We start from the raw sequence: 25,716 nt of genomic DNA on the forward strand, positions 1-25,716 counted from the left end.
CTCCCTCCCCGCTGCCCGCGTCTCCCGGTGTCGCAGCCGCGGGAAGCGGCTCCCCGGCGTCTTCCTCCGCGCCTTCTTCCCCTCGCCCCCGCCGGGCCCGCTTGTTGCGCCGCCCGCGGCCTGCGGGAGCCGCTCGCCCGTCCCGGCGCCGGCCTTGCGCTCGCGTCTGCGCCGCCTTTTCCCTCGGCTTCCCGGGGCCCGCACCTCAAGTCTCGCCCGCAAGACCCGGCCCGATCCCGCCGCACGCACAAAATGTCGGCCCGGACGCCATTGCCGACGGTGAACGAGCGGGACACGGAGAATGTGAGTAAGCGGAGCCTCCTCTGGAGAGGCCGGGTCGCAGCCCTCCCTTGAGCCCCGCTTCACCCTCCGCCCGGCCCGACCCCACGGCCGGGGCTGGGGCTCCACAGACGCTGACCCCTGAACATCGCTCAAGCCCCATTCTTCATCCCAGCCCCGTTTATTGCCTTTCCCTCCAAGAAGAGGGTGGGACGGGGGTAGGGGGCTGTAAGTGGCCCCTTCTCCTTGGAGTGGTCCTCCAGGTGAGGTTGGGGTGATGGAGAACCTCAAGGCAGGAGATGGCAGCGGGCGTCCCCGATTGCTTTATTTCCCTCTTTGCATTCTGTATTCCCACCCGAATGTTTGTTTTTGGATTACAAGCAGTATGCTGGCTGGCTCCGTCTTCCACCCTTGATTTTCTGGATCTTTCAGCCCTTTGCACCCCTCCTCCCCCCGCATTGCCCCATGACTCTGCTTTTTGTAACATTGTGCCCACATTTTGGGTTGTGGGCACTATAGGGGGAAGGTCGGGAGTGGGAGGGACCAGAGTGGAAGATGAGAGAAAAAGAATGTGATGTGTGTGTGTGTGTGTGTGTGTGTGTGTGTGTGTGAGAGAGAGAGAGAGAGAGACAGAGACAGAGACAGAGACAGAGAGACAGAGTTTGTGCTCTGTGAACCTCTAATAAGCAGAATTTTCAAAGAACAGCTTCTGTGGCCCTAAGGTTATGGCAAAATGTTGAATAGCCTTATGGAGCCAATGGCTTTTTATTCTCTTTCAAGTCAGTGATAATAATTAAGGGCAGGTTTTACTTTAAATATCTCTCTCTTCCTTGGAGTGTCACAATGTACATTTCTTTGAAAGGAAGATTTTCTGTGTCTTTGATCAAAGACCCCTCAGGTCTTTTCATGGAGATGGATGTCCTTGTTGAAACACCTGAAAACCCAAAGAACAAAAGCAGTTGTTGTATGTTTGCCTTTTGGGAAGTGTGAGTCCGTGTTGCTTTGTAAACGAGGCTTTTTTTCTTTCTTGTAAGCAAAACATAATGCCCCAGTCCTCATTGATATATGGGAATAGGGCCTTTCCTGATTTTCTGACTGATTTTAACAGAACTATAGTAAGTTAAGGAAGTAGTAGAGTAGGGAGGCTGGCCATAGCTCTTTTGGCTTGCCAACTCATCAGCCGTCTAGCTCTAAGTGTACCGACATCTTTTTAAGGTTAATAGAGAGAAATAATGAAGTGGCCTGACGATCCTAGACAAAAGGTATGAGAAGAGCTACAAGCTCCCTTCCAAAGGTTTACCCCAAAATAAAAACTCCTTCCCATCAAGGCAATTCCTACTGATTGCAACCTTGTAGGATAGAGTGAAACTGCCTGATAGGCTCTACAAGGCTATAAGCCTTAAAGGAAGCAGACTGCCTCACCTCCTCCCCCAGAGCTGCTGGTGGGTTCCGATTGCTTGTCTCTCCATTAGCAGCTGCACGCTTAACCACTGCATCACTAGGGCTCCTTTTTCAGAAGCCTTAGGGATATACACTCATTTTGATTTTGGGCAACAGTGAGAAGGAGGAACGTTAATATAAAAAAATGAGGGGAGAATTCTATAGACCATTGTTAGAATATCACATATGTTGCTTTAGAGAATGCTTTTTGTTCTGTGCATTTAAAATGGTAAACTGCCGCGTACTGATGTTCTCGTATTGTTTTTAAAAACATTTATTGAGTAGGTATATTGACTGAGAGATTGAAGGTGAGAGAAAAGATGACAAATTTGGTTAAAATTGGTTGTGCAACCCAGTTGGTTTCAAATTTTCTGTAGAGCCTAGAATTTAGCCTAGGTTTAGAATTTTTCTAATAGGAGTGCTTTAAAAATTTTTTTTTTCTTATCTTTTAGGAGTCTGAATGAAAAACAAGTTGGTGACCTTTGTATTTGTGAAACAAATGACTATAAATGTTGTTAGCTTAGGAGGGATGATAAAATTGCTTTTGTTTCCTTTTGGATCTTGAATAGCATAGTTTCCATGGTCCCTCTCTCCCTTACTTCTATGAATAAGGGAATGTTACACTGTCATGAACAAGCAGTATAGAAATATGCATCATCAAATAGTAATTGAAAATGCAGCATTGCATGAAAGAAAGAAAATGGATTTTTAAGCTAAGGAATGGTAATGTATTTGTGTGTATGAATGAATATCTTTTGAAAATGATTATACTTTATAAACTTATTTGGTCTGTTTCTGAACATACTATTTCAGAGTAATTTCTGTGGCCTCTGTCCTGTTGTTATTGCATTGTACTTATACACACCTTCATTTAACTTGCTTTACTCCATTGTAGTTTTTTTTCTGTGTGCTGTGGAAAATATCTGTTATATCTATTGAAAATAAAGAGCCCTGCTTTTGGTAGTAAAATTCTCAACTGCTTACTGAAAAGTCAAGTCAGGACCTATTTAAAGATGACCCTTCAGCTAGTTTTCAGAGGCTGTAAATCACACAAGAGATTGCCCATCTTTGTTCTGCAGAACAGGTGCTGGATTTCAACTGCCTGCCTTTGGGTTGGCAGTATAACTCTTTACAGAAGAAGAATTGAGACCTTTGAGCTGTGGTGTTGGAGAAGAATACTGAGTATCCCACAAACTGCCAAAAAAACCACACAAATAGATATGTCTGTTTGCAGACATGGTGCTCCTTAGAGGCAAGGATGGCAAAACTTTGTTTCACAGATCTTGGGCATATTGTTAAGTAAGATAGGCTAGTCCTTTCAGAAAGACATCATGCTTAGAAAGGTAGAGTCATTAAAAGAGAAAAAGATGCTCAACAAGATGGATTGACATAATGATTGTATCAGTTGGCTTAAGAGTATCAGAGATAATGAGATTGGCTCAGGATATGCAGGGTTCAGATCTTTTGTTTGATGACACCTATCAACAACCAAAACGTCATCAGTTGGAACCCACCAGCCACTCTACAGGAGGCAGATGTGACAATCTGCTTCTTTCAAGTATCACAGTCTTGGAAAGCCTCTGGGACATTTCTGATTGGTCCTGCAAGATCGTGGAGTTGGAATCAACTAGATAGGAGTTTGGATTTTGGTTATAATTGTATAAGTATGCTGTCTTTTCTGCACTTCTGGTGGAAGTGATGCAGAAGAGTAGTTAACCCTGGGTTGATGCCCTTTGGAGGTTATAAACTTGACTCAGACTCTTTGCCATTAAGTTAGAATTGACTTACAGCTGGATCTCCAGCAGGTTTCTGAGGCCATAAATTGCATGTGTGTGAGAAGATTGCTCATCTTTCATTGTGGAGTTGCTGGTGGATTTTAACCACCAGAGAGGGAGGCATGGTTTGTGAGTTAGCACAATTTCCTACAGACTATACTATCAGTGCCCCCCTCCAGAAGCTCATAGGGGAGATAACTGTAAGCCCAACAATTAAGTGTGCAGTAGAAGTATAATTTAAGGTGGTAAATTAGGGAATTTCATTCCTAATTTTTAGGAGTTTGAGTGTAAAATAGGATGATGGCCTTTGCATTTATGAAAAAATAATTACTGTATAGGTTAGCCTCAAAGGGAGGAGAAAATACATTGGTTTTCTTTTCCTTTAAGCCTTGAATACCCCCTTTACCAAGCATGGTGCTATTTTTCAGAAACTAGACCCTCCTGACAGCATGCCCATAAGCGTGAGAGATGAATTCCTACTACATGTTCACTTGTAAGGGACATTCTTACTGCCCTTCTTCCAAGACAGATTTGTTTTTTTCTTTTGGCAGCCCACTGTATAATCAACACTCTTTTGCCAGTCATTCAAAGGCATAAATCCTTTTTCAGTCTTCCGTATTTGGTGTCTAATTTTCCCATGCATGCGAAGGAATGGAAATACTATGATTTGAATCAGAACTCCTAAGTGCTCAAAGTGACATCTTTGCTTTTTTAATACTTCAGAAAAGGTCTTTTGCAGCTTATTTTCCCCATTACAGTACATCTTCTGATTTCTTTTTTTTTCCCTGTCAATTTTTTTAATTATTAATTTTAGTGAAAATTTACAGAGACTTTGGATTTCCATTCATTCATTATTGTACTTTTCTCCCTGCTCCCTTCCCTTCCATCATTTGATTTCTTGACTAGCTGCTTCTGTAGGTGTTGATTGTGGATCCAGCTTAAAAAGAATTATTAACAACTTCATCTTTTCCGTGTTTATCCTGATGTGGCATATTGGTCCAGTTCTGAGGATTTTTATGTTCTTTATGTTGATGTGTAATCTGCACGGAAGACTGTATTGAAGATTTTGACCTCTCCTTCCCAAGGACTTGCTGGAAGACTGGACCTACCTGAGCTGCATGACCTCTTTTGGATTAACAACACCAAGACTTCATATTGACTAAGTCACTAGAGCACAATTAAGTGTTGCAGAATTCCAATTCTTCCCATTGGTTGCCTTTGCATAGTCTATAAAATACAAATAAACATCTTTATGGCCTTCTGTGCTTCAGCTAAGATCCATGGAATGTCAGTAGTAACAGCACCTAGGTCTGTGTCCTCCTTTGAATCCAACTTGCATTTCTTAAAGTTCTCTTGACAGTGTACCCCCCCCCAATCAATTTTGAATGGACTTCAAGAAGATTTTACTTATATTTGGGGAGCTCTGGTGGCCTGGTGTCAAGAAGCTGTGTTGTAATCCCAAAAGCATGCAGTTTGAATCTACCAACTGCTCTGTGGGAGAAGGACGAGCATCCTCCCGTGTGATTAACTGCCTCTGAAAACCCACTGAAGGGTCAGCTATGGGTCTGATTCGACTCAAAACTAGCCTTTTTCAAAACTTGCATTTTTGAAAATTCTCATGACAGTGCACCCTCCAATTCAATTTTGAATGGACTTCAACAAGATTTTACTTATATACGATCTTAATGAAATTGCTTTGTAATTTTTTTTGTGTTCTACTGTATCACCTTTCTTTGGAATGGGCACAAATATGGATCTCTTCCATTAGGTTGACCAGGTGATTGTCTTCCAGATTTCTGGCAGAGATGAATGTGTGCTTCCAGTGTTGCCCTCCCCTTTGTTGAAGCATCTTAGTTGGTAACATCATTGTCTGGAGCTTTGCTTTTCCCTAATGCCTTCTGCGTAGCTTGGGCTAATTCATTCAGTACCATCAGTTCTTGATCCTTTTCTACTTCTTAAAGTGGTTACATACACCAGTGCATTTTTCAAGATGAAGATGTGCAGGGGGAGGAGGAGATTAATCATGGAGTAGTCCAATTTGATTGGGGGGGTGGAAATTGGAAGAATCTGTTCTCGAAAATAGTGTATTCAGATTCTGTAAATAAACTAGTATATAAAAAAAGAAAACAACAAAACCGAAATATAGCCCTTACATTTTCTTTTTTATGATTCCAACTTCATTCATTATTTCACCCCTAGAGTCCTTCTCTAGCACACCTCATAGCTTGATTTTTTTTATTCATCTCTTTCAACTTGACAAATGCCTTCTGGTTTCTTTTTTCTATCTCTAGAATACTTTGCTTTGTCTTAAGCCATCCTTTGAAATCTGCTCAACTCTTTTACTTCATCATTTTTTCATTCCCTTTTGTTGTTCTCAGTTCAAGATCAAGAAAATAGATTGGACATATGTTTTTGTCTCCCCCCCCCCCCCCCCGTGTCTTTAAAAAAGAAAAGTTGGCTTTCTTCATGTATTATGTCCTTGGTGTCTTATCTCAACTTGTCTGGTCTTTGGTTTTTATTATGCAGTATGTTGTATCTATTCTTCAGATGATCTCTTTAAACCACATGGGATAGACTCACAATTGTACTTTGGCTCTTGTGAACTTGTTTTCATTTTCATCAGCTTCACCTTAAACGTACATGTTTAAAAACATGTTTTCATTGAATAGTTTGTTGGTCTTGTAAAAGGTTATCATGCAATCTTCAGTGTGGTTTCTATTCCTGAGACCATACTTTAAAAAAAAAAGAGATTTTATTGTAAGTTTATAAGAACTTGACTTTCCATTCATTCATTGTTGCACATTTTCCTCCCTGCCCCTCTTGTCCCACAGTTTGCTTTTATCCTTTGGAAAAAAGTTCTTTCATTGTTATACAGTCCAGCTCTTATACTGGACTCTTACTATGCCAGTAATACCTAATCATATATTCCTTTTATACACTTCTCTCCGTCTGTTTCAATGTCATGTACATTATTTATCCCATCTCCAGTCCAAGTGCTTTAGGTTCTCTTCAGTTTCAGCAAGCAGGATTGTGTTGTCTACATAACACAGGTTGTTGATGAGTCTCTAATGCTGGTGCCACATTCCTCTTCAGAGAGCCCTGCCTCCTGGATGACCTATTCTATTCTACATATAGATTGAAAAGACATGGACATTGGACACATCTCTGGCATATACTCTTCCTGATTTTGAACCATGCTGTATTTCCTGCTCTGTTCTGATGACTGCCTCCTGGTCCAAGTGTAGATTTCACATAAGCATAATCAAGTGTTCTGGAGTGCAGAGAAGACAAAGTAAAGAGAAGTAATCAAGAAATTGAGGAACTGGACAGAAGTTTTCAAACAGCAATGCAGGAAGACGAAGTGAGCTGGAGTCAGAAAATCAAAAGGACCAAACTCACTTGGCATTTCTTAAACTGAAGAAGCTGAAGAACAAATTTAAGCCTTGTATTTCAATACTTACGGATGCTTTGTGCATAGTATTAAATGATCCAGGAAGCATTTAAAGAACATGGAAGGAGTATACAGTCACTGTTCCAAAAGGAATTGGCTGACACAGAAGAATTTCATAAAACACCATATGAGCAAGAGCCTGTGCAGATGAAGGAAGTTCAAGCTGCTCTGAGAGAATTGGCAAAATAAGGCCCCAGAAATTGATGGTTTACCAACTGACATATTTCAAAAAACAGATGCTGTCCTAACTGTGCTCAACCAAGTTGTACTAAGAAATCTGGAGGACAAGCATTCCAAAGAAGGGTGACCTGACAGAGTGGAAATTATCAAACAATATAGTTGTATATTGAGTGTCTTCAAACCTACAGGGCTTATCTTCCAGACCTGTATCAGAGACTGTTCTGCTAATCATAAAATTTTTCATTTGCCCATTTTCATGGAAGTCAATTTCTATTTTGTTTTAGTTTGGAAGCTCACTTGAAACCTGCCCATCATACATGATGCATCTTTATTTGAAATATCAGAGGCATAGCTTTCAATATCACTGCAACATGCAAGCCCTTTATATGACAGATTGACAGATATGTTGAATTTCAATCCTCTTGAGATAAAAAGACATAATGGATAAGAGAAAGAACTTATGCAAAATAATACTAGATTTTATGTTGTAAAAATCAATCTAGGAAAATATATATTTGCAGTATTTCTCTATTCGTTATACTATGATCATTTCAGTATAATGTAGATAATACATTACTTAGGGAGTTCTGGTGGCCTATTGGTAAGAAGCAGCACTGCAGTTCCAAAGCATGTAGTTCAAATTCACCAGTTGCTCCACAGGCAAAGGATGGAGAAGATGGGCTTTCTCGTCCTGGGCAATCTCCTCTCCTGCAATTAATTGCCTCTGAGCAGTATATAACATTAGTCTTCTTTTAAGTAAAGCAAACTTTAAAAAAAAAAAAAGAAAGAAAAAGATTTATGTGTGTTTTGGAAAATTTTGGATTATGAAGGAGTGGAATCCACTTCCTAAACAACATGCCTCTGGAAACTCTATGAACTTTGAGAAACAATGATAGTTACAGAAAGGCTTCAGGTCTTTTGTTCCTAGGATCACTATGAGTCATGCTCGACTCAGTGACAATCAACAACAACAAGAACAACAACAGAAATGAAATAAATTTAAAATGGCCAAGTTAGCTTTTTTCAAGGAGTCCCTGGGTGATGCACAGCATTAGGTTGGTGATTTGAACGAACCCTGAGGTACCTTACGCGTAGGCGTGGCTCTGGTAAGGTCACAGACCTGAACAGCATTTGGAACCATTCTACTCCCCACACACGGTGTTGTCATGAGCCAGCATTAGCTTGATGGCAATTTGCAGCAATGAGCTTCTGCAGTGACATTTTGGTCAGAATGAGAAAAAAAAATATGCGCCCTAAACTTGTCTGCTTCTTGGGGCGTTTTACAACTAAATTCAGTTAAATTTATTTTGAAAAGTTTAAGGGGAAAAAAGGTGACTTTAATTCAGTATACCTGCGGTGCCCATTAAGAGTTTGTCCCACGGAGATTATTGTTAGTCCTGTGGAAAGCAAGAGGAATCATCAGAGAAAGAGAAGACGACACTGGACAAGAGGGACCAACAATAGTAACTGAATTAGTGGCTGGAGCTTGATGGAGATTGTAAGGATGGTGCAGGAAAGAGCAAGGTTCTGACCTAGCTACAGTCACCACCATCACACAACAACAACCAGGACCCTGTTGTTTGCTCAGTGTTTGGGCATGCCTCATGTCTTGACTCCCTGTCACCTTGTTTCCTAGTTGCTGACTATCTTCATGCTGACTTCTAAGGGTTGGTTCATTTTTTATTCTCTAGCATCAGTGCCCAAGCATAGCAGCCACTAGTACATAAGGCATGAGTACTGTCACTTTATCATTTTGAATTTATTCTCCCTCCCCCCCCCCCCCTCCTCCCCCCCCCCCCCCCCCCCCCCCCCCCCCCCAAAGACTAGAGACCACATTGCAGCTGAGAGATTAGAGCCTATAGAGAGTAAGTGAAGTGGCTTGCCCAGAGTTACCATCAACCACATGTTCTTCCATTGCTGCTCTCCTCAGGCATGCTGTTACTTTTTTGAGGGGATTTTGTTTGTTTTGCTTTTGTTTTAGCTCTTTTAAATGAACATAAAAAATGATCTAAGATAATTCATTAGAGGAAGAATAAGATACTTCTGTACTTAGGCTATTATCTTTTTCTGGGATGCTTGCTCATTTTCCTTTATCATACTTCAGCAATTTTAAGGTTTAAACTCTTGTTTTTCTAAGCGACACCTACTCCTGAAATGAACCTCTGTACGCCAGTGATCTCCAAAATGAATGTTCAGGACGATACATTTGTTTTAAAAAAAAAATTGTTAACTTTTAGCACTTCCTTTCTGATACACATTGTTTAGTCTTCAACCACATGATTTTAAAAAATTTAAAACTTTTATTTCTTGCCTTTTATTGTCCCTTTCTGATGTACATTTGTAGAAATTCTTTTGCTTATCAAACTTAATCTTGGAAAATATTTTTGTTTTGCTCTTACTCTTGAAAAATAGTTTTACTTATTCTGAAATTCTACATAGATAGTTAACTTCACTTATTCCTCAGAAGAGAGTATTTCATTGTATACTGAACCTTGCCCTACTTCAAATATCTGTTAATTGGAAGGTAGTCTTTCTGTTTCAAGTTTTTCTTTGCCTTTTGACAGTTTCATTACAGTGAATCTATTGTTTGCTTCTTGTGCCTCCAAATTCTTATTTTTCTCCACTTCAGGATCCATATTAACTACTATTTCTTTAGAGGAGCTCTTGTGGCTTAGTGGTAGCAAGTTGCACTGCCATCCTGAAGGTACACAGTTCAAATCTACCATCTGCTCTGAGAAAGTAAGATGGGCTGTCTCCATGTTGCAGTGTACTGTCTCTGAAAACTTGCTGGAGGGTCAGTTATGAGTTGGTTCTGACTTGATGACACCTGAAAACAACAGCAGCAATACTTCTTGGATAACACCTTGTTTCTAGCCTCTCTAGTATTTCCTTTTTAACAACATTAGATTATGCTAGACCCTAATTCCTCCAGATGTCTTAGCTTTCCATGAATTTTCCCTCATTTCATTGTCTCTTTCTACTACAAGCTACACAGTTTATTTAGATCCATCTTCTCTGGATTCATTCCTTTCCTCAGTTTTGGAAATTTAACCATTGTTTGTTTGAATGTTGCCTTCTGTTCTTGGTAGTGTTTCTTGTTCTCTGATTTGCTAGGTTTTTTTATTTCTCATACTTTTCTCCATATGCCTTAACTTCTCATTCATTTTTTCTCCTATTTCATTATTCCCCTTGTATTACAATCTGTAGTACTATCCGTACTACGAGTGCTCTATGTAATTTGTAGTAGCGCAAGTAGTGTGCAAACTGTTCAGCCCCATTTAAATTAACCATCTTTTGATTTTTTTAATGTCATCAATTCTATTTTATTTTTAAAAGTTCTAAAATTTTTTCCCAAAGAAACGGACCTTTTCAGTAGTTTTCTGGGCTTTGTTTACTTTTCTTCTTCCTCTGCCTTTGAAGCTACTTTAGCCCCAATTGCCACCACCTCGGCATAATTCCCTGAGAACCTCTACCAGCTGTGAAAAGCAGTAACCCAGCCTTCCAGACCCCTCCTCCCACAGAAGCTGGATGTTGTTTAATTTTGTGATTTTATCTTCATTTTCTTAAACATTTAATAAGTGATTATTTAAGTTCTTCCCAAGACACAACCATCAAGTCAGTTCCTGTAATACTCAGTGACTCCATTAAAAGGGAATTTTGGTGGTAGGAGAAGGGAGCACTGGTGGCCTAGTGGCAAGAAGCTGCACTATAATCCCAGAGGCACGTGCTTAGAATCCACCAGCTGCTTTGAGGAAGAAGGATGGGCCATCTCCTTCCTTGTGATTAACTACCAATGAAAACCCTCCAGAGGGTCAGCTATGAGTTGGTTCCAACTCTGCGGTACACAACAACAACAATACTGGTAAGAACTTTGCTACCAACTTGAAGGCAGGCACCAGCTGCTTCATAAGAGAAAGAGGGGCGATCTTCTCCCATGCTATTTACCACCTCTAAAAACTGATTGTTGGCGAGCTCTGGTGGCCTAGTGGTAAGAAGGTGTACTGCAATCCCAGAGGTGCACGGTTCAAATCCACCAGATGCTCTGCTGGAGAAAGAGGAACAATCTCCTCTTGTACCATTCAGATCTGATTTGACGGTACACACACACACACACACACACACACACACACAATAATAAAATAAAAAAATTTAAAAAAAAAAAACACAAAAAAACCTGATTGTTATGAATTGGTTCTGACTCGATGGCATGTAACAACAACAAAAATTCATTTGTTGTTGTTGTTATGTGCCGTCGAGTCATTTGGGACTCATAGCGACCCTATGTACAACAGCCCTAAACCCTGCTCTATCCTGTGCCAGTCGCACTGCCTCTGACACACCCATCCCGATTACCCCAGTCACTGAATCAATCCATCTCATGGAGGGTCTTCCCCTTCTGTGCCGTCCATCCACCCTCCCAAGCATGATGTCCCTCTCCAAGGACCTGTCCCTCCTTGCAACATGTCCAAAGTATGTCAGACGAAGCCCCAGAATCCTTGCCTCCAAGGAGTAGCTTGGTCTAACCCTCTCCAGGATGAATCTGTTTGTTAAACTCCCTTAAATTATTGACAGATTTAACCCTATTAAACTGCCTTAAGTTTGTTGATTATATCTGCTGTTTTTCATTCAACTGAGACTTCTTTTTGTATTTACTGATTTTGATGGTGATCTTGTACTTTATATATTCTTATCTGTGGTACTAAGGTTGTTAAAGCTAATGTTAGATGGATCTTGGCAGAAAACAGAAATACCAGAAGGATGTCTATCTGTGCTTCATTGACTATGCAAAGGCTTTTCACTGTGTAGATCATAGCAAGCTATGGCTGACTCTGAGAAGAATGGGAATCCCAGAACATTTGATTGTGCTAATGCAAAATCACAGGATAGAGCAGGGTTTAGGGCTGTTGTACATAGGGTCGCAATGAGTCGCAAATGACTCTATGGCACATAACAACAACAATGTGAAACCTATACATGAACCAAGAGGCAGTCATCAGAACAGAGCAGGGAGACACTACATGGTTCAAAATCAAGAAGGGGGTCCATCACAGATGTATTCTGCCTCCATACCTTTTCAACCTGTATGCAGAACAGATCATCTGAGACACTGGGCTGTACGAGGAGGAATCCATCAGGATTGGTGGAAGAGTCATCAACAACCTGAGTTATGCAGATGACACAAGGCTGCTTGCTGAAACTTAGGAGGACCTGAAGCGCTTACTGCAAAAGGTCAGGGACTGCAGCCTTCAATATGGATTGAAGGTCAACATCAAGAAAACAGAGATTGTCACCACTGGGCCAATTGGCATCTTCAGTATTAATGGTGAAGAGATTGAGATAGTTAACAGTTTTAGTTTACTTGGTTCCACAGTCAGCACTCTTGGTACCCGCAGCCAGGAAATCAAGAGACGAATTGCATTAGGAAAGTCTGCTGTGAGGACCTCTCAAGAGTACTGAAGAGCAACGACGTCAGGCTGGAGACTAAGGTGTGCCTGTTCTAGGCTATGGTCTTCGCAGTTGCATGCTATGTATGCATCAGAGAGTTGGACAGTGGCTAGGGATGATAGAGAATTGATGCCTTTGAGCTGTGGTGCTGGAGAAGAGTGTTGAATATACCGTGGACTGCTAGGAGAACAAACAGGTTTGTCCTGGAGAAAGTAAAGCCAGAATGCTCCTTGGAGTCAAGAATTCTGAAGCTTTGTCTGACATACTTTGGACATGTTGCAAGGAGGGATGGGTCCTTGGAAAGGGACATTGTATTTGGGAGAGCGGAGCAACAGCACAGGAGAGGAAGACCCTCCATGAGACGGATCGATTCTGCAATTGGGGTGGTGGGAATGAGTGTGTTTGAGACAGGGAGGTTAGCACAGGATAGAAAGGCATTTAGAGCTCTTGTACATAGGGTCGCTGTGAGTTGCAAGCGACTCGATGGCACGTAACAACAACAACCTGGAGTTGAGCATGATTTCCTGGTAACTCCTTTAGACTCCTTTAGAGATCTTAGCAAAGGATTTGCAAGTTCATCTCTCTCTCACTTTGTGTTGGCCTTGTATTTGACCCTAGGACCTCCTGACTTTTATGGTATAATGCTCAACTGATGTTTTAGTGTCTTTTGTTTTGTTCTGGATGCACTTTTTAAAATTACTATTATTATTCATAGAGCCCAGCTTCTTGGATAATCTGTTCTGCATAGAGGTTGAAAAGGTATGGAGATAGGACACATCCCTGGCATACACCTTTCCCAATTTTGAACCATGCAGTCTTTCCCTGCTCTATTCTGACGACTGCCTCTTGGTCCAAGTACAGGTTTTGCATTAGAACGATCAAGTATTCTGGTATTCCCATTCTTCTCAGAGTCAGCCACAGTTTGTTATCCACACAGTCAAACGCCTTTGCATAATTATTGAAACACAAATGGATATTCTTCTGGTATTCCCTGTTTTCAGCTAAGATCCATCTAACATCAGCTACAATATTCCTAGTACCACGACCCCTTCTAAACACAGCGTGGACTTCCAGCAGTTCTCTGTTGATGTGCAGTTCCAGTCGTTTTTGGATAATCTTCAGTAGAATCTTGCTTGGATGTGAAATCAATGATATTGTTGTATAGTTTCCACACTCTGTTGGGTCACCCTTCTTTGGAATGGAGACAAATATAGAGGATTGATGAAAGATCTCTTAACAATCTGTGTTATGCAGATGACACAACCCTACTTGCTGAAACTAAGCAGGACCTGATGCACTTGCTGCAGAGAGTCAAGGACTGCAGCCTTCAGTATGGATTGAGGCTCAATGTCAAGAAGAAAAAGACTCTTACCACTGGACCAATTGGCAGCATCAGGATGGATGGTGAAGAGATTGAGATTGTTAACAACATTGGTTTGCTTGGCTCCACGGTCAACCCTCTTGGCACCAGAAACCAGGAAATAAAAAAACGTATTGCGATGGAAAAATCTGCTGTTAGGGGCCTCTCCAAAGTACTGAAGAGCAATGGTATCACTCTGGAGACCAAGGTGCGTCTGATACAGGCTGTGGTTTTTGCAATCACTTGGTATGCATCAGAGAGTTGGACAATGACTAGGGAGGACAGAAGGAAAATTGAACTGTGGTGCTGGAGAAGAGTATTGAATATACCATGGACTGCCAAGGAAACAAACAGATTCATCCCGGAGAGGGTTAAACCAGGCTGCTCCTTGGAAGCAAGGATTCTGGACTTCATCTGACATACTTTTGACATGTTGTAAGGAGGGACAGGTCCTTGGAGAGGGACGTCATGCTTGGGAGGGTGGAGGGACGGCGCAGGAGGGGAAGACCCTCTATGAGATGGATTGATTCAGTGACTGGGGTAAACGGGAAGTGTGTGTCAGAGATAGTGCGATTGGCACAGGACAGAGCAGAGTTTAGGGCTGTTGTATGAGTTGCAAGCAACTTGATTGCACATAACAACAACATTATTATTCAGCAATACATTTCTTTAAAAATTGCCTTTTAGCCTATTGTAGTTACGGTTAGATTCAGTAAGTTGGCTCCAACTTAAAGCAGCATCGTCACAATCTCTGCTGTGGTTAATCCCATTGTTGAACCATTATCCTGGTGGTGGTGGTGGTGGTGGTTGTTAGGGGCTGTTGAGTTGATTGTGTTTCATAGTGGACCTTAAGAACAAGTCTGCACTGTGCCTTATCCTGTGCCGTGCTCATAATCTCTGACATACTGGAGCCAGTTGTTCCAGTCACTGTCTCAGTCTGTCTTGTTGAAAGTCTTTCTCTCTTTTGCTGACCCTTCACCTTTCTAAGTGTGATGTCTTTTTCTAAGGACTTAGACCCTCTTGACAATGTGCCCAGTGTGTGTGAGTTGAAGTTTCATCATCCTTGCCTCTCAGGAACACCTTGGCTGTGCTTTCTCCAAGACATACTTGTTTGTTCTTTGGGCAGTACAGTGTTCTCCAACACTACAAGTTAAAGGAATCTATTCTTCTTCTTTCATCCTTATTCATTGCCCAATTTTCAGATGCATTGGAAATAATTGAAAAGACAATAGCTTTAATCAGGTGCACTTTTGACTTTAACATTATTGTTCCTTAGCACCTTGGAGAGATCTTTGACAGCAGATTTTTCCAATGTAACAAGTCTTTTGATTTCTTGACTGTTGGTACTAAGGATGTTGTTTGTGGAAGATAGCAAGATGAAATCTTTGACATTTCAATCTTTTCTCTATGTCTTGATTTTGCCTATTGACCCAGTGGTGAGGAGTTTTGTTTTTGTTTGATATTAAGATGTAATCCATATTGAAGACTGAAGTCTTTGATCCTTTGCAGCAAGTGCTTCAAGTCTTCCTTGCTTTCAGCAAGCAAGATTGTGTCATCTGCATATTGCAGGTTGTTGATGAGTCTTCCACCAATTTCGATGTCATGTCCTTCTTCTTGAAGTCCAGCTTCTCAGTTGATTTGCTCAACATACAGATTGGGTTGTTCTTAGGTGTCATTGAGTATGACTCATAGAGACCCTATGAACAACAGATCTGAACACTGTCCTATTCTGTGCCATCCGCACGATCTCTGACCACTCAAGCTCATTGCTGCAGTCACTGTGTCAGTCCACCTGGTTCAGGGTCATCTTCTCCTTCGCTCTCCCTCCCTTTCCAGGCATGATGTCCTGGCTGCAGTGTTGAACCTTCTGTAACAAGTGCTTCAAACCCTCTTCACTTTTAGCAAGCATGGTTGATCTACAGAGCTGATCTAGGTAAAATCTACAGACTGGGTAGATATGGAGAAAAAAATATACTTTGCACACACACACATTGATTTTAAACCTAGTGTTCTGTTTGGACAACAGCTTTTTGGCCCAAGTATAGGCTTTGTATGAGCACAATTAAGTATTCTGGGATTCCCATTCCTCTCAGTATTAACCATAATTTGTATGATCCACACAGTGAAATGCCTTTGAATAATCAATAAGACGCAAATAGATATTCTTCTGGTATTATCCTGGGTAAGAAACCTTCATATCTTTTTTTTTAAACAAAGATAATAAGCACAAGTTTTCTTTTTTGGGTGGGTTTTTTTTAGTTTTATATGACAGTTTTAGTCAGTTTTATTTCCATTTTTCTCAGGCCCTACCTGCACAGAAGGAAAAACTTATAAATATGTACTACATTTCAGAGTTGTGCTTTCCAAGGTGCCATGGTTTTCCAACCTGATTTAGTTTTCCACCTCTTCCTCCTCATTCCTCTGTCCTCATCTCTACTCTTGTCTTGTTCTTCTGAATCAGTTTTTCTGTCTTTACTTTTCTTTTTGGCTCTGACGCTTCTTTTTTGCCTTTCTGCTCCTGCCTATGCTTCCAAATCCTCTTTCAGTGGAGCAATGGACTGTTGGAACTCCATTTCTTCCATGGCTGAGAGTACATCAGTGGCATTCAGAGTCTTGCATTTTTCTTTCACTGCAGAGTTGTTGGACAGAAAGTGTGTGAGGTGGAGCTTCAAAATCCTAGCATCCAAGGAGAAACTTGGTTTCACCCTTTCCAAGACAGACCCATTTGTTTTCTTGGCAGTCTGTGGTATATTCAAGACTCTTCTCCAGTATGACAGCTCAAAGGCATCGATTCTTCTTCTGTCATCCTTAGTCATTGTCCAGCTTTCTGAAGCATAGAAAGTAATTGTGAAGATCATAGCCTGGATCAGGTGCACCGTAGTCTCTCGACTTACATCATTGCTTCCCAGTACTCTGAAGAGGTCCGTGACAGCAGATTTACCTAATGAAATTCTTCTTTTGACCTATCCAGAGTACTGAGAAGTAACAATGTCATAACGACAAACATCTCCATCTTTAATATTTATAATAGTTAAATACTATTTAATTTATAATTAAATAAATAATAATAAAAATAACACTAAGTAGTAAAATTAATAAAGAAATACTCATTAAATAAATTATATTACTGACTCATAGCTGACCCTCCAGTGGGTTTTCAGAGGCTGTAAATTACATGAAAGGAGATTACCCATCTTCCTCCTATGGAACTGCTATTGGATTCAAACCATGTACCTTCAGGTTGGCAGAGCAGCTCTTTACTACTGAGCCACTACAGCTCTGTCAAAGATAGAGGTCCTTGATCTAAAGTTTGAAGACTGTTCTACACTAGAGTTTAGGACTGGTCTGTGTGTAAACTTTTCCTTCCAAACTAAATTACAAGTTTGTTGATTTTATAGATTACTTGTACCACTACTTCTATTCATCCAGTGTTATGGTGTGTAATATTGGGCACTTTTTTTTCAGCCTTCAGGAGTTTAATAAGCAAAGGTTTATTATACTCATTTGTTCATAAAGAGTATGTCTCTAAACCTCTTGGGGAGGTGGTCCAGACCTACTTTCTCTAACCTATTTTCCTTTCCATTTCCTTGTAGTGTGGCCTACAAATCTCTTATTTCCATAAACCCTTCTGTAATTGTGATGTAGTAATTCTCAGACTAGCCTTTGAAAACACTAATTTATGTGATTCTAATGATGATTACCTTTCCATAAATCTTATATTTAGGCTTAAATGATAGGAGAATTATAGTTGATGGTTAAATTCTGGAAAGCAGCATGAGAGAAGGGATGAATCACACCTATCTGTAGGTTATGGCAGCAGGAGAAAATACCAGGGAGTTGTCTGACTTGCAGGTAATAAGTTATATGTTTGTGGCCAATTGATCTTTAAGATAGTGAAAGGTCATAACAAGAATTCTGTTTTTCCCTTCCTCTCATAGCTTTACGTGTGTAACTAGCTGGGGGAAGGAGAAATTGGCAGCAAAAAAGGAGTTTACCATATGATTCGTTTAGTTACACACTGAATCTTTCTTCCACAGAAGTATGATTTAATGCTCTGTTTATCACTGTATCACAAAAGTTTAGGTCCTAGTAAACAAATCACAAGCTGAGAAACAGCCTAAAGTGTTACGAATTTCTGTACAGCATATGGTAACGAGTTTATTTTAAGCCTTTAAAAGCACAGCTACGTTTCCTCGGAATCAACAGTACGGCAATCTATGAGTTTATACCGATTGATGTATTTCAACAAACAGATGCTGCCCTGGATGAGCTCACCAAGTTGAGCCAAGAAATCTGGAGTTTAGCCGCCTGATCTCCTGACTGGAAGAGACCTATATTTGTTTTCATTCCAAAAAAAGGCAATCTGGCAGAGGGTGGAAATTATCGAACAACAATGTCATTGCTATCACATGCAAGCAAGATTCTGTTGAAGATTAGCCAAAAATGACTGGATCAAGACGTCAACAGAGATCTGACTGTAGTGCAAACTGGGTTTAGAAGAAGCTGTGGTACTAGGGATGTTATAGCTAATGTTAGATGGATCTTGGCTGAAGGCAGAGCGTACCAGAGGAATGTCTGTCTGTGTTTTATTGACAATTTGACTGTGTGGATCACAACAAACAGTGGTTGACTCTGAGAAGAATGGGAATTCCAGAACACTTGATTGTGCTTATGCAAAACCTATTCTTGGACCAGGAGGCAGTCGTCAGAATAGGGCAAGGAAACACTACATGGTTCAAAATTGGGGAGGGTGTGTGTCCTATATCCATATCTTTTCATTCTATATTTGGAACAGATTATCCAAGAGGCTGGGCTCTATGAAGAGAAGTGTAGCATCAGAATTGGAGGTAGACAACAGCCTGCATTATGCAGACGACACAACCCTGCTTGCTGAAACTGAGGAGGACGTGAAGTACTTGCTGCAGAAGGTCAAGGAGTGCAGTCTTCAATATGGATTGAAGCTCAACACCAAGAAAACAAAGATTCTCACCACTGGGCCAATTGGCAGCATCAGTATCGATGGTGAAGAGATTGAGATAGTTAACAGTTTTCGTTTACTTGGTTCCACAGCCAACACTCTTGGGAACAGCAGCAAGGAAATTAAAAGATGAATTGCATTGGGAAAGTGTGCTGTCAGAGACGTCTCCAAGGTACTGAAGAGCAACTGTATCAGTATGGCAACTAAGGTGTGTCTGATACAAGCCATGGTCTGCAATTACTTGCTATGCATCAGAGAACTGGACAGTGACTAAGGATGATAGAAGGAGAGTTAATGCCTTTTAGCTTTGGTGGTAGAGAAGAGTATTGAATGCACTGTGTAATGCTAGGAGAACAAACACGTTTGTCTTGGAGAGGGTGAAGTCAGGTTGCTCCTTGGAGTCAAGGATTCTGAAGCTCTGTCTGACATACTTTGGACATGTTGCAAGGTGAGATCAGTCCTTGGAGAGGGACGTCATGCTTGGAAGCGTGGAGGGACAGTACGGGGGAGGAAGACCATTGAGGAGATGGATTGATTCCATCACTGGGGTAATGGGGATAAGTGTGTTGGAGACAGTAAGATTGGCAAGGAATAGAGCAGTGTTTAGGGCTGTTGTACATAGGGTTGCTGTGAGTCTCAAGCAACTAGATGGCACATAACAACAACAATAACAACATACAATAACAGTTACGAAGCATTGTAGAGACTATATTAAAAACTTGAAGTACATGTGGTGATTTGTAATAACATAGTTGCTACACTGCAGCAAAATGATAATATTGCCACTGTATTAAAAAATTATAGTCTATTTTGTCTTTTTAAATTCTGTATGTGTATAAAGGTATACTATATACTGTATAGGGGGCTTTAGGGATAGTGAGCAAGGAGTTACACTCCCAACCCAAAGGCAGGTGGTTTGAATCTACCAGCTGCTTTGTGGGAGAAAGATGGGCAGACTCCTCCCAGGCAATTTACTGCCTCTGAAAACTCACTGGAGGGTCAGCTATGGGTTGGTTCTACCTCAGCGGCACATAATAACAACAACATATAGTATATAAGAGGACAAGCATTTGACTAAATAGGAACCATATCTAACAACTCTGACTTTTACACAAATTAACCTTAAATACAGATTTAGGATCATAGCTCATGTATTATCTGGGAACTGCCTGTACCACTTGCTTTCTCAGTTTGAGGAAGAATTTACTTTTACTTTCTTTTCTGTTCACTTTATCTCAAATGAAGATAACAGTTGACAAAGGCAGTGAAACCTCTTGCCCCTGCCTTAGAGTGATTCAGAATCTGGAGAGGCAAGTAGACAAAGAAATGAGTGAGTGTAATCCAAAATTGCAGCCCCTTGTCATCTGAGTGTTCAGAACACAGAGTTAAGAGAGAGATACCCTGAGATGTTCAGGAAAGGTTCATAGTCTTTGTATTGAGACTTGAAAGATAAGCAAGCACCTTTTTGCCAGGTATACAGTTGAGTTAGTAGGACACAAAATCATTGTAAAGAATTGAGAGAATGGTAAGTATTGAATAGGAGGAGGGAAATGAGCAGGTCTTCGGATGTGTTAGTAAGAGTGGGTTCTATAGGCCATGTGGCACTTGGAGGATTCAGTAGAAGGACAAAATGATTAGATTTGTGTTCTTTGTGTGTGAGGGAGTGCTGGCAACATAGTAGCTGAACACTGGGCGCTTGGCTGCTAACCAGAAGTTTGTAGGTTCGAATTCACCAGTCTGTTCTGTAAAGATTACAGCCTTGGAAATCATTGGGCAGTTCTACACAGTCTGGAAGACCTGTGGATGGTTCAGCTCTGTTTCATAAGGTCACAATAGTAAGAATTGACTCGATGACAGTGAGTTTGAGGTTTTGGTCTTTATGTGTGTGTATATTTTGGAAAAGAAAAAAAAATTCTAGCTTTTAAATTTAGCGGACTACTTTCTTGTGATTCATGAAAGAGCTTTGGCTATATTGGTTGAAGGGTTTACTTAAGGGGAAATGCTGGTACAAGTTAGGAAAAAATTCACATTTTGTAATGAAATTTTATATATATATATACACACACACATATATAATCACTGAGGAACTAAAATTGAGTTTTGAGGAAGCAGTCACTTGTTCAAATCAACTTACTGCCTTCACGTGGAAACTTACTTAGTAACTCACTAGCCCCCACAGTGGGATTTCAGAGGCTGTATATCACATGTGAGGAGATTTCCTGTCCTTCTCCCTCAGAGTCACTAGTGGATTTGAACTTCCAGAGAAATGCCACCTTTAAGTTAGCATCTCAGTTAGGGAGCTCTGGTGGCCATCAGGTAAAAGACTTGTGCTACCAAAAGTAGATGTTTTGAATCTGCTAGCTGCTTTGCAGGAGTAAGAGGAACAGTCTCCTCCCATGGGATTGACAGCCTCCCAAAACTTGCTGGAAGGTCATGAGTCAGTTCTGACTTGATGACAATGAATTTGAATTTTCATATCATCCGGAACCCAAAGACCATGCCAAGAAGGAAAGCTTTGGGTAGAGAAGGTTTGTGCAGCCTTGACTGATTATTTCCACCTGTTCCTTGCCCATAGGAAAGACAAAACCAAGAGAAGTCAAAGTATGCCAAGGAGGACATACTGCTCTCATTGTGCCAGAATGGGATATTTTATCACTTCATCAATTCTACTTATGCATAGTTTGCTTTCAAATTGTACTGTGTCCCACATATAATCCTGCAGACTTATTGAGGCCGAGCTATCAGTCTTGTTATAGTGCCTGACGTAATTTGTGTTCAGAAATCTGTGGAAGTAAGTGCTGTGTTAGATTAAAACCAGTGAGAATATGGTATTTGTCCCTATAAACAGTTCTCTCTACATAAGCAGGCCATTGCTTTGCTTTTGGCTACTCTGGACGTTATAGATATGCATTTATTTGTGTGTGTGTGTGTATATGCATTATATATACATATATATATATATAGTTGTTATGTGCCATAGAGTCACTTGCGGCTCATAGCAACCCTATGTACAAGAGCCCTAAACCCTGCTCTATCTGTGCCAACCTCACTGTCTCTGACACACCTACTCCTATTATCCCAGTCACTGAATCGATCCATCTCATTGAGGCTCTTCCTCTCTTGTGCTGTCCCTCCACCCTCCCAGACATGATGTTCCTTTACAAGGACTGGTCCCTCCTTGTAACATGCCCAAAGTATGTCAGATGAAGCTTCAGAAGCTCCTTGCCTCCGAGGAGCAGCCCGGTTTCACCCTGTCCAGGACAAACCTGTTTGTACTCCTAGCAGCCCATAGTATATTCAACCCTCTTCTCCAGCACCACAGCTCAAAGGCATCAATTCCATTTCTGTCATCCCTAGTCACTGTCCAGCTCTCTGATGTATAGCAAACAGTTGTGAAGACTGTGGCCTGGATCAGGCGCACCTTAGTCTCCAGCTTGATGTCTTTGCTCTTCAGTACTCTGGAGAGGTCCCTGACAGCTGACTTCCCCAGTGAAATTTGTCTCTTGATTTCCTGTCTGCTGGTACCAAGAATGTTGACTGTGGATCCAAGCAAACTAAAACTGTTAACAGTCTCAATCTCTTCACCATCCATACTGATGCTGCCAATTGGCCCAGTGGTGAGAATCTTTGTTTTCTTGATGTTGAGCTTCAGTCCATATTGAAGGCTGCAGTCCTTGACCTTCGGCAGCAAGTGCTTCAGGTCCTCCTCAGTTTCAGCAAGCCAGGTTATGTCATCTGCATAATGCAGGTTGTTGGTGAATCTTCCTCCAATCCTGATGCCGCATTACTCTTCATATAGCCCAGCATCCGGATGATCTGCATACAGATTGAAAAGGTATGGAGACAGAACAAATGCCTGGCAGACACCTTTCCTGATTTTAAACCATGCAATGTCTCCTTGCTCTGTTGTGACGGCTGCCTCTTGGTTCAAGTATAGGTTCTCATAAGCACAATCAATGTTCTGGGATTCCCATTCGTCTCAGAGTCAGCCACAGTTTGTTGTGATCCACACAGTCAAATGCCTTTGCATAATCAATGAAATACAGATAGACATTCCTCTGGTACTCTCTGCTTTCTGCCAAGATCCATCTAACATTAGCTATAATATCCCTAGTACCATGGCCTCTTCTAAACCCGGCCTGCACATCTGGCAATTCTTTGTTGATGTGTTGCTCTAGTCATTTTTAGATAATTTTCAGCAGAATCTTTCTTGCCTGTGATATTAATTATATATATACACACACACACACACACACACACATATACTGTATATTTATATATTTTATAAATAGAAATTAAGATTCACTAAAAAATTGTGCTGCCAACCTCAAAGGAACACAGTTCAAACCCACCAACTTCTCCACAAGGGAAAGGTCGGCAGTCTACTCCCATGTGATTTACAGCCTCTGAAAGCACACTGGCACTGGGGAAGAGGGGCAGCTGTGAGTCAGTTTCAACTCAATAGCACATAATAACATCCTCTAGATGGTTTTTATGAACTTTAAGGGTCTAAGGTTGTTGTTGTTAAGTGCCGTTGAGTCGCAGGCGACTCATAGCGACCCTATGAAGGAGAGTCCTCGACACTTGGGTGTCTTTCATCCTCTCTCCAGGTTCGTGGGGTTTCCGGAGGCAAGCTATTATGGAAGTGGATGCCATCCCTCCTTCCAAGCTTGTTTTAATTGGGGAGCTCCACCCCACTCTCTGCCCGCATTGGGTAGCTAAAGGGTCTAAGGTAGTGGTGTGTAAATAATTTTTTCCCCCCCTAATTCTAGTCTTAATGAACTTAGAAGATTTTCCCTCTTTCTTCTTTTGTTTATAAAGTTATCAGTTATAATTGCAATGTATCTTAAAAATATACTTAGTACAATGACTTTTAGATTGATTTTTTTACATTAAATAAGGGAATAATTGCGGAATTTTTTTTATTCAGCTAAATGAACTCCCCAATTAAAACAAGCTTGGAAGCAAGAGTGGCATCCACTTTCAAAGAGCTTGCCTCCGGAAACCCTATGAACCTGGAGAAATGATTAAAGTTATACAAATGTTTAGGTCTTTCATTCATCAGGTTGCTATGAGTTGCCTACGACTTGATAGTGCTGAACAATAACAAAAAATGTAATTGAAGCAGTGGTCTTTGGCTTAAGTTTTGACACCTTGAGTGTTAAATCCATGATTTAAATACCAAAGCACCCACTGTCATTTCTTGAATGAGTTTGTGATAAGATTTTGTACTTCTGAGAGTAAAAGAACTAGCAAGCTAAAAAAATTTTAATGTCATAGTTTTGGATATAATTGGGCAGGCATTTTCTTTTATCCAGTGGAGTTTCAGCTGTTTTGACTTGCTGTATACTCTGACAAGCTGGGGTAAAAAGCCTTCCAGAGTAGTTTTTGGGGAGTAGGGGAACATCTAAGGAGTCCTGGTGATACAGTGGGTAGGTGGTTAGCTCTAACTGAGAAGTTGATGGTTTGAACCCACCAGCCTCTCTGCAGTAGAAAGGACTCCGATCCTTGGCTTCTGCAAAGATTAAAGCCTTAGAAACACTACGGGGCAGTTCTGTTCTGTCCCACAGGGTCACTGAGTTGAAATCTACTCAGTGGCAACAGGATTTTTAAATTTTGGTTTAGTGGAATATCTTAGAGAAGAGTGACCTGAGAATGAAGATAGAGGTTCATACTCTGCATATGTCTCCTGTCAGGCCCCGAGGCTGTGTTCTTGTGTGAAGAGGGGTAGTTATCTCTGTTGTAATTGGACTCTGGACCAACCATTCTCAAACTCATCTAGACTCATTATCATGTGTTTGCAACAAATGTTTTGTAACATTCCCTTAATAATTAACAAAATATATTTAAAACAATACAACTAACAGTGAAAATTAATATAGTTTTTGCCTTTAGAATGATGAAGACAGAAAAGTAATTTGAAATAAAAAAAAAGAAATACATCCATATACAAATGCTGGAGCATCAAAACTTGTAATAATGACCAAGATGCTTGTACCTGTGTGTTAGTTACCAACTACACATTAGCTACCACTGGGCATTTTAACAATATGTGGTACAATATGAGCTCCCCAATTAAAACAAGCTTGGAAGCAAGAGTGGCATCCACTTCCAAAAGAGCTTGCCTCCGGAAACCCTATGAACCTGGAGAAATGATTAAAGTTATACAGGCCTTTCTATGAGTTGCCTATGACTCGATAGTGCTGAACAATAACAAAAAATGTAATTGAAGCAATGGTCTTTGGCTGAATGGCAATGGTCTTTGGAGTCACATTGTTGCCATTAGTGTTGATTTTCTGAAATAGTGAACAACTTTTCATAAAATTCCAAGTACATATGACAACAATGTGAAACAAGACATGCATTGCAAAGCTAATTGGGGGAGGAGAGAGAGGGAAAATGTGTATCAGTAGATGAATGAAAACATCCTTTCTGTAAACTTTTCCTAAAATAACCATTTTTTTAAAAAAAAGAATTTACAACTGAAAAAGTTCTGAATACAAAACAGTTTTCTCTTGATTTTCATGGCACTTGCATGTTAAGAAAATTTAAGATATATTAAAACAGAAAATAGATTATTCTGAACATTTTCTTCCTACATAAATAGTGTATAAAATATTTAAAAGTCATGTAAGAGAATTCTTTATGGTAACTTTTCACACATTTCAAACTTTCTGACCTCCCAGGCTTCTGTTTTTTAAAGCAAAGTATCCCAAGCTGTTTGAGTTAACGAAAATCAATTCCTTAAAATGTGTCTGTAGAGGTGACACCACCCTTGTTGAGCATAAGACATGAATGAAATATAAAC

At 40.6% G+C, this 25,716-nt stretch overlaps 1 protein-coding gene across 3 annotated transcripts in view; it reads left to right on the forward strand.

Annotated features, from left to right (window-relative positions):
• The first annotated feature begins 6 nt into the window (after positions 1 to 6).
• The window catches only part of MARK1 (MAP/microtubule affinity-regulating kinase 1), a 229,919-nt gene continuing 204,209 nt past the window's right edge, over positions 7 to 25,716 (forward strand). For 2 of the 3 annotated variants that reach the window (XM_006894540.1, XM_006894541.1), the window contains exon 1: positions 9 to 303. In XM_006894540.1, the coding sequence (XP_006894602.1) occupies positions 253 to 303 (51 nt within the window). In that variant the 5' untranslated portion in view covers positions 9 to 252. Of the gene's footprint in view, positions 304 to 25,716 lie in introns of all 3 variants that reach the window. The other variant, XM_006894539.1, reaches the window with a different exon arrangement.

Source organism: Elephantulus edwardii, unplaced genomic scaffold (genome assembly GCF_000299155.1).
Source record: "Elephantulus edwardii isolate Elephantulus edwardi_28Jun2011 unplaced genomic scaffold, EleEdw1.0 scaffold00146, whole genome shotgun sequence".
NCBI lineage: Eukaryota > Metazoa > Chordata > Mammalia > Macroscelidea > Macroscelididae > Elephantulus > Elephantulus edwardii.